Source organism: Lolium rigidum, chromosome 7 (assembly GCF_022539505.1).
Source record: "Lolium rigidum isolate FL_2022 chromosome 7, APGP_CSIRO_Lrig_0.1, whole genome shotgun sequence".
Classification (NCBI taxonomy): domain Eukaryota; kingdom Viridiplantae; phylum Streptophyta; class Magnoliopsida; order Poales; family Poaceae; genus Lolium; species Lolium rigidum.
In genome coordinates this window covers 249,107,465-249,116,634 of record NC_061514.1, presented here as the reverse complement: position 1 = coordinate 249,116,634, position 9,170 = coordinate 249,107,465, and the positions used below count along the sequence as shown (strand labels likewise).

Sequence of the window (9,170 nt, the reverse complement as noted above, 5' to 3'; positions counted from 1 at the left end):
TTTTTAAATCTCCAAAAAAATCATATTTTGTCAAAAATGACAAAAGTGTGGATCTGAGTATCACATTTTCAAATCTCCAAAAAAATTTAGATTTTGTCATTTTTGTGTAGCCCATAATAAAATAATTTCGCGTTGCAATTTGCATGCTTGTAGGATATATCACCAACAAAGTCCATAATTTCTTTCTTTTTTTTTTTGAAAATTGTATATATGGTTTTTGGTTTTTTATTATTATAGGGGCATCACTAGAGCTCATGTGGAGAATTTTTTTTTCTCCCTTTAACGGGGCCTTAGCTGGAACGATCATGTGAATCAATCAGAAGGAATATGATCTTTGATCTGGACAAAGCAAGGATTTCATCTTTAATTGATGCCCTTGGTTTAGCATAGTACCGCTGCTCTCCATGATAGCTTAAACTACGAAGGATCAAACAGTGTTAGGACAGGTGCAGTTTACGCCGCACAAATAAATTCTGGAGAGTCATACCTACCATCTTGACATGCATGAAGATGTCTTGCTCGCATGAATCAGAGTTAAAAAGAAAATCTGTGTAGGGTTTGGTCTATGAACTGTGCACTAGTAGTTGATGTTGCAACTACCGGGTATCAAACAAGTGTAGGGTGACTCGGACTCATTCTATGTTTGCCTTCTCTTTGTAGGCTGCATGGTAGGGATACCATTGGTCAAGAGGAGGCCATAATATATTAGTCAAATTGGATCCTTGAGAGTGGAATAAGCCAAGAACTACCTACTTTTGTTTATGGCTGACAGTTTCAATTAAGATGATATATTCTATCTCCCCTGCAAATCTTGCAGAAAGAAGTAATTAAGCTATAGTTAGAAGTGCTATAAGCAACTAACCTTGGATGGCATCTTTCCGTTTTGCAAGAGATAACTGGTTAATTTTCTTGACAGCCCTACCACTTCCGAAAGAGTAGAACAAAAGTAGACAAGTGGAATAACAAACCACAAACACAAATGATACTTTTCTCCTTTGCCTTCCCTTGAAGCACATCACTACTTATGTCCAGATCATTGCATGAAAAACTATTCGCTCCCCCATAAAGATCACAGCTATATCTACAGATAAAGTGCTCCAACCAATTGAGTGATGGTTTTGTTTGCTGACCATCTCATCATGGAAGTACACCCATCTACAACAAACAACATAAGCACTTCATGATATATATCCCATCATGTTTAGCGCCACAACAGAAGTTCGCTTGTAAAAGTTAAACTGCGCGGTGTTACACTCTGCATGATCAGAGGAATAAAAACAGTGAGCCGAGATAGAGACATTCTCATTGCCCACTACAATCACCTCACCATGCACCTCGTCAGCACCAACCCAACAAAAAAACAAATATGCTAGCTAGCTAGTAGTATGTGATCATGCTCATGCACACATGTAGCTAGCCACTACAGCCCAGTTTTGCTTGTGCAAGTTAGGCACCTACTGCTTGCCATGGGGCACACCCACACCTTGGGAGCATATTAAGCTGAGAAGAGCCAAGTTCATCTTCGATTGCACTTTTAATTTCACAAGGACGTCAGGCGCTTCTTCTAATCCTTTCCCGCCACTTGGCTTGTCGCCTCTTAGTTTATTTTGAGGTGGCCGGACATGTGTGTGTCCTGCGACTCCGAGCCATGACAAGATAAAGATTTTCTTGGATCACCTTGGACACCTCATGATTGACGTATTACCATCTAGATGTAGACCATGCATACCTTCATGCATGGCGTGTAGCTTTGCTGATGTTATCGTGTAAGAAAAGTCAGAAACAAGGAGACGCCAGGTTACGGCTCTATATGTTGGATTTCTTGGAACATATCAGCGAGGGAAACATCAGCGGTATATTCACAAACTAAAGTTCATCTATATATCGCACAAATTAACACATATCGTTCCCAAAAGGTGTTTCTGTACTAATTTAATGATCACAAAATAAAACAACCAAGCCAGATTAGATGGGCAATCGTCTATTTACAGATTCAGTTCATGTTCCGAGAAATTCTGCGAAATTGGTTTTTATTATTTAACTGTGATGTGCAGCCTGAAAGGAGATGGAATTTTTATGCTTGATTGAACTGGATTTGTAGGAAATGTATCATTGTAGACCAGATATCCTGTGGTTAGATGAATCAGTTTTGTACAAAATGCAACCGAATTGAATCAGTTCCCAACACTTACTAGTAGTATTTGTCTATGGCACATCAGCCTGTCCATGAAATGCATACATCATACCTTACAATCAATCGGAGGTTGTTGCCGGCTGTTTTTCTGTAGGAAAGGGGTACTTATACATGTAACTAATGTTACCCGAATTAAGTTGCTGCTAGTATTAGATTAGGATATCTTGGCAACCAAAGTTAACTGGGACCATCAATCGAGCTAAACAATGCTGCGAGATGTGGCCATGCTACCTTCCAATCTTAATAAAAGTCAAAGCCAATTTTTTCTCAGTTGCCTCGAGTGTCAAGAGAAGGATAGGGCACAGTTCACCCTCAGAAGTAACCAAAGAGAAAACATTTTATGCGAATGCTGCAATTAAAGAACAGAATGTTAATTATGCGCTGTGATGTGAGTCTGCTGAAGTGGGTTGCAATTGCCTATCAGGTGAAAGAGATGGATATGCTATTTCTTCAGCAAAGAGAAGTAGTGAAAGAAAATGCACAACTAGAGTACCAGACACATACCACACCAAACAAGGATTCGAACTTCTCAACTTATTTGGAGGATGCTTCAGATCATAGCTATAACAAGAAGTTGGAAGAGGTAACTTCAAAACGACAAAAACACAACTTGATAGAAGTTATAGCTGCAACTGAATGGTACTTCTCCCAGAAATTGGTGCCGAAGGAGATTCAGGATTGTTCTTGCTGGGCACGATATGACTTATTAACTAGGTAATTTCAGAGAAATACTCTGAAGCTGCCTCGGCTGCTGCCAGGTTTCAGTCTGAACAAACTGCGCACAAGAAAACCGTGTCATCAGTTCATCACGAACTGAAAACTGCCACTTCAATTGTAGGACAGCGCATTGTGCTGACAATGTTAGTCATGTAGCGACCTAAGACTTATAGTGGTAATGCAGATTGTTCTTCTGTGCTACCAATCTTTGTCTGCTGAGATCCATTAGGCTTTTTCTTGAGAGCATTTTTCACTTCTTCTTCCCTCTTATCGACAAAAGAAATCAATGACTTGATGCTAGTTAACCTTGCTGGTCGGTTTACAATCTCCGGCTCCAGCTCAATCTGGTTATTATACCTGCTGTACTGACAAAATATTCGCCAAAAGAAAATTAAGAGAGCAATGGCACATGCAAGGCCACAGACGACGAAGAGACCCCAGAAGCTTGAGAGGCTTAAGGAGTTAGAGCTAATGTTACTATCATCTGTGTCACATCCTCTCACACTTAACCATTCATCGTGGATCCTTTGGAGGTTGCCATTCTCTGACAGTGTAAGGATTGCTGTTGACAAGTCCTCAGCGAGAGGGGAATCTCTTGGGAAGGCCTGCATCAGATTATGGTACAACAGTAAGATAAAGGACCAAAAATATGTGTTATTTGATCATAAATAATTAACTTACAAATCCCCATCCGCCTTTTGTGAAAACCTGACCAACCGTCTTGAATTTGCAGTACTTTGACAAAAAGATCTCAACGTATGGTAGCTCATCGATTATTGCAGAAACACCACCATTTCTTGACCCTAGCTCTAGCGCTCTAGCATAATCACTTGGGCTGTTCAGTGGCACCAAACGAGAATCGGCGATATTGAGCTCTTCCACAAGATAGTTTCTGGCAAAAGATCCAACTTGGTAACCAATTGGACTTGAACTAGAGATCAAGCTATCAAGACCTTTTATCCCTGATGTTAGCTCCTGAACTGTGAGAAGCGATGTCAAGCTTGCCGTGTAGCTTGAGTTAACAATGAGCACAACAAAGAGCCACACAAGGAGCACAAATCTACCAAGTGCACTAGATGTGTTTTCTCCTGTGTAAAGCAGTGGAAAAAAGGAGGATATGAGAGTGAACTAGGATACCTATTAATATTGATAAGTTTGATATAAAAAACTTACTGTGTGCGAAAAACATGGTGGAAAAACTAAACCTGAAAAGGTGAAGAAACACCATAAAATTAAATAAAAAACAAGAACTTATAATTTAGAAGGAGAGAAATGAAACACATATAATACAGGTACGAACCAGCATACTGTCATAATTTGTTGCCTTGGGGTTCCACGGAACTCGGTATTAGTGCGGTGTTCAAGTATCCAAACAACTGCACCCACAAAGAGGAAGAGCATAACTAGAACACACCACATTTGAAAGGTGAATGGTTTCAGAAAAGCCCAAGCATTTGATTCAACCTCCCTTGCTGGAGCTACAATAATGAGACCTGATTCTGTATACGGCTGGGTAAAATCAACAAGTCTTGTTCTATTTGTCACAATAGCAATGTCCCCTATTGCAGCATCGAAGTACTGAGTGGCACAACCAATGAAAACTGAATGAATAAAATATGGTGTAGTAAAGATGCTAGATAGTTTCAGAACTCGGTGGTATGAGAATGTTACTCACATTTTCAGAAACCTTTTGAACAAGGTCACCGTAGCTCGGATTCTTCAAACCATTTCCAAACAAAACAAAACTGTATGCCACCGGGTAAGGCAACAAGCTTATTGCAGATTTGAAAACATCAACTGAAAATCCCTTTACTCCATCAGGTCCATTGTCTTGCATCACAAACTCATTGTAGCTTGTACGAAGAGGTACTCCAATCCTTAGAGGCTTCCCATGATACGGAAACACCCAACCACGGGGTTTCTCAGCAGTCTGACCAGGCCAGATGACACCATGAAGCTGAGCATTGTTGGTTGCGGAGTCCCGTGGTGCTGAATGCAAGTTTTCTGGAGCAGCAACCGACAGACCAGAAAAGTTTGACCAATAGCCAATGGTTCTTAAACCTGTACCAGCTACATTCAGGATATCATAAGCCGGATGGATCAAATTCCTGTCCAAAGTAAATTGTACTTGGCCAGAAACCCCTGTGAAATTTGCCTGCCACACTTTCTCCAGTAATTTATCTCCGTTGTTAAAAATTCTCAGAGAATCTAACTGTAGGTTACTTCCCTTTACAGCCTGCAAATTTTGGTTCACAGAAAAAGATACCTCATTCCCTGCAGTCAGGAACCGCTCAACAGCATGAGCAACTAACCATACAGAGTCATAAGCATGCGCACTGTAAGAACTCAAGCTCGTACTGTTTGCTTTTCTGGTCAGACCGTTCAGTTTGCTAAGCAAGGAATGCTGAATGCCAGAGTCAGCAACATGTTGCCGAAGCATAATAACCCCCTGAGTATGTTCCATCGCATCAGAATTGGCATGCACAGATGAATCTATAGCTGCAGAAAGCCAGTCTGTTGCAATCCACACATAGCCGCTACTCATCATCCCCAAAGATTTGGCAGCGGAGAAAACATTCAGACCAGAGTCAGGGTTGACATGGACAATATAGATACGCGACTCCATTTCATTCACTTGAATCAAGATATCCTGGATTGCAGTCCTTCCAGCACCAGGTGGCAACTTTGCTTTGTACGTTATCTTGGACATCTTTTTTGCAAGGGCATCACCTAATGCTGTGATGCCACCTCTACCATAGTCATCGTCAACATAGATTGCGATGACTTCTCTCCATCGGTAATGACTGATGATAGTAGCCACAGCAGCCATTTGGTAGTAATCACTTAGTGTGGTCCTCACAAAGTAAGGGTATTCAAGAGAAGAAAGGGTAGGATCAGAGGCTGCAAAAGAAATAAGTGGCACATGGAGTTCATTAACAGCATGGGAAACGACATGAGCAATTGCTGACGATTGTGGACCTAGTACAGCAATGACATCCTTGGCGAGAAGCTGCAATGCTGCACATGTAGAATGTTGTCAAACTCTTGAAAGATTTCGATGAGGGGTAAATACATCTTAGGTTCGCTTATAATTTAAAAAGCATAAGCAATTTGAGGAAAATTATAATGAGAAAAGGCAGTCCACTTCAACAACCATTATGTATGATTTGCATAAGAACAAATATTCAGTATGACTCAAATTTGCGCACTTGTGATGATATCATGGAAGTAGAACTAATTTATGATGGCTTTTGAACTTCGAAGCAAAAAATTATCTGTACCTGAATGTCATTACTGTGTATGGCACTGGAGCTGACAGGCAAGTTCTGTTTGGCTACGAAGAATTAGTTCAGAAAAGCATAAACACGTGCAAGCCAAAACAAAGTTTTCTCTGTGTTGTAGCTCTCAGTTCAGGCAATCAGTTAGAGGTGAATAACGTCTAATTCAGGAAAGGATGCTTTTTGGGCAAGCTGATTAAAATGGAAAATTATTAGTTCCATACCTTCGATCAAATACCAGACGACTCCAATTAATTAACCAAATGTTATCTTATGTCTAGTAGTTAATAAGGAGAGAAACATATGTCATACTTGGATGCTAAACAAAGGGCTAAGCTAATTAACATATATAGACTCAAGACAGCTTCTTGAAAAGAAAAGTTGATGGAAAAGAAGGAAGTACAAACCTTCAATGGTTCCAACAAAGCCACTGCAATTAGTGTCCTGCATAAGAACAGTCAGTTTTGTTCCGGAGAGTACGCCTGGGTCAGCATTGACATCCGCAACAGCGAGCTCGATAGCCGGCTTCACTGCCCTCCCGATAAGCGAATCAAATGTGAAGAGTGCACCGATGCGCACCTCAGTCGGCCTCGAGATGCCACCACTGGTGCTATCCTGGCTATCGGCTATGGCTCCACCGGAAATAATGCAGACATAGAGAAGGATGGCAGAAACTTGAGCAGAGGCCATCCCCATCCCCGCCAAGCAAGAAAGCACAAGTGGTTTCTTGACCTCTAGTAGAAGCTAACACGAATGCTGGGTTCTCGATCTAGACGACCATTGTTCATCAGCAGAAGAAATTTAGGGGCAGAGATCGCATTTAGAAACCAGGAGAACAGGCGGAAGCACTTGAGTGATGGAAATGAGCTGGGCTCTGCCGGGGTGGCCGCCTACCAGCTGTTTGACGAAATGCTCAGCAGGACGAAATGGCGGCGCGGCTCACCTGCAGCTGCAAAGAGGAACGCGCCATCATTGGATCGCCCAACGAGCTAATCGACTTGCTTGTCATAAGAAAAGATTAGGATTGTCCGGCGCTTACCAAGGGCTCGCTCGGAACTCGGAAGTCAAAGCGGCAGGAAGCGAGCTCAGCTGAGAAGGCGTCGAGAGTCGAGACCCCGTTTGGCTGGTACGCTGGAACCCGAGGAGGGAAATAGTATGGTTTCTCGATTTGGGAGAGATATTTGTAGCCATTCTACTGGCAAATGTCTGAAGAGGCAGTGGCCGCCACTGTGACCGCGATGCGATTGCGAGAGGGATCGTGGCCTCGTGGGGGATAAAGTGGCTTTTTGAGCACCCAGAATTTTGTGTCACACAAACGTCAAGCTCTGCTTTAGAGCATGTCCACCACTTGTTACCCGGCCCAGTTTTTCAGTGACGGCCAAAATTTTTTTGACGATATAGCGAATTTAAATGGAACATGACGAAAATTATTTAAACATAGCCTAAAAATAGAGATATTTAACATATATAGGCAAGTTTGTACATATATAGGCGGAATTCGTAATATATTTGAATTCGGCTGGAGGGAATATTAACTAAACATAAAAAAACACGGCGTTCTACATGCCGAAATGGCGGAAGAATGCCGTGTAGTCGCTGCCGCATCGTCGCCATCGTCCTCGGCGGCGCCTGCTGGCTGCTGCTCTGGCCGGGGGCTCCATAACGGCTAGAACCCTGGCCAGGGTCGCCGAGGCGTGGCGGCGACGGCGGCGGCCGATACCACTTGTCCTCGCAGTTGTCCTCCAGCTTGATGAGCGGCGCGGGTACGGCGCGGCGCCGCACGGCCGCCCCTCCGGAGCCGGCGCCGCTACTCTACCTCCTCCCTCTCCCACTCCTGCTCGGACCAGGGCGAGAGCCGCGTCCATGGGGAGGGTGTTGTCAGCAGTGACGAGGTTGGTCGGCGACCTTGCGATCGCCCGGCGGACTTGAGCAAGCATCGACGACGACACCGGGGCCTGGTTCATGAAGAGGCGCGCCGAAATTCGTGCGCGAGACGCCTGATCAGCGGCGCCAATGTCTAGCACAATGGCCCCCTTTTGGACTTTATATGTTGTTCATGCTTTGTTGTGCCCCTTTTGGACTCCACTTTGCGTCGTACCATGTGCAAAGTGTGATGAACTTATTTCACACCTCAATATAATCTAATTTGAGGCTATAATTTCGTGCAAATTTGAGCTAATTTCAGGCTACAACCTCTTTTCTGAATTTTCTGAACCTAAACTGGCACGCGCTGGAAATGCGTCGGCCCACTAGAGTCACCCCCGACGCAAACAGACGCATGACCTTTTCGCGTTCGCAGGCCGACGCAAACGGACGCTCGGACATTTTAACCGTCCAAAATACGTCGGCCCGCTGGAGATGCCCTAAATTAAGGATCGATACATGGACGGGAAGATCTAAACCGGGATGCACATGCAGCCTATAATAAAATTTCCAAAAATACTATTTCAAATTTTTATAAAAATTTGAAAAAATGAACATATGTATATATTATGTTGATACTTATTCGTGCAGATTTTGGAACAAAAAAAACAACCATATGTGATCTACACGAAAATGTAAAAATGGAATTTCCTATTTCTATGAACAATACGGAACCAACCATTATAGTGTTATTTGGATATTTTGTCAATTTCATGTAGACCATATACAGTCGTATTTTTTCATGCAAACCTTACACAAGTATCAACATAATATGTACATGCAAATATTTATTTTAGTTTTTTTGAAACTTTTAAATAGATCTTCTTTCCAACTTTGAAAAACCGGGTGCACTAGCACCCGGGTGCAACTAGGTATTTTCCTCAGTACATGCGCATAGAGTGCACGATGCAACAAATCTGCAGATGAATCTGAAATTTGTTTTCGGATCATGATGTTGCCACTGTATGGAGCATAATTAAATCAAACTGCAAAAACGTTAAGTATTTAGAGACTAAAGAAGTAATAAAAGTGTAATTTGACTAGGAGCAACAACTGGT

General features: G+C 42.6%; 1 protein-coding gene across 1 annotated transcript; it reads right to left on the bottom strand.

Annotated features, from left to right (window-relative positions):
* Positions 1–2,720: 2,720 nt before the first annotated feature.
* Positions 2,721–7,325, bottom strand: LOC124678580 (glutamate receptor 3.4-like). The gene is made up of 7 exons (XM_047214451.1): positions 7,229–7,325; positions 6,597–7,138; positions 4,587–5,929; positions 4,212–4,489; positions 4,085–4,116; positions 3,593–3,999; positions 2,721–3,516 (listed from the first exon to the last, which is right to left on the bottom strand). The coding sequence occupies exons 2-7, from the start codon at positions 6,883–6,885 to the stop codon at positions 3,079–3,081; spliced, it is 2,787 nt and encodes a 928-aa protein (XP_047070407.1). The 5' UTR covers positions 6,886–7,138; positions 7,229–7,325; the 3' UTR covers positions 2,721–3,078.
* Positions 7,326–9,170: the final 1,845 nt, after the last annotated feature.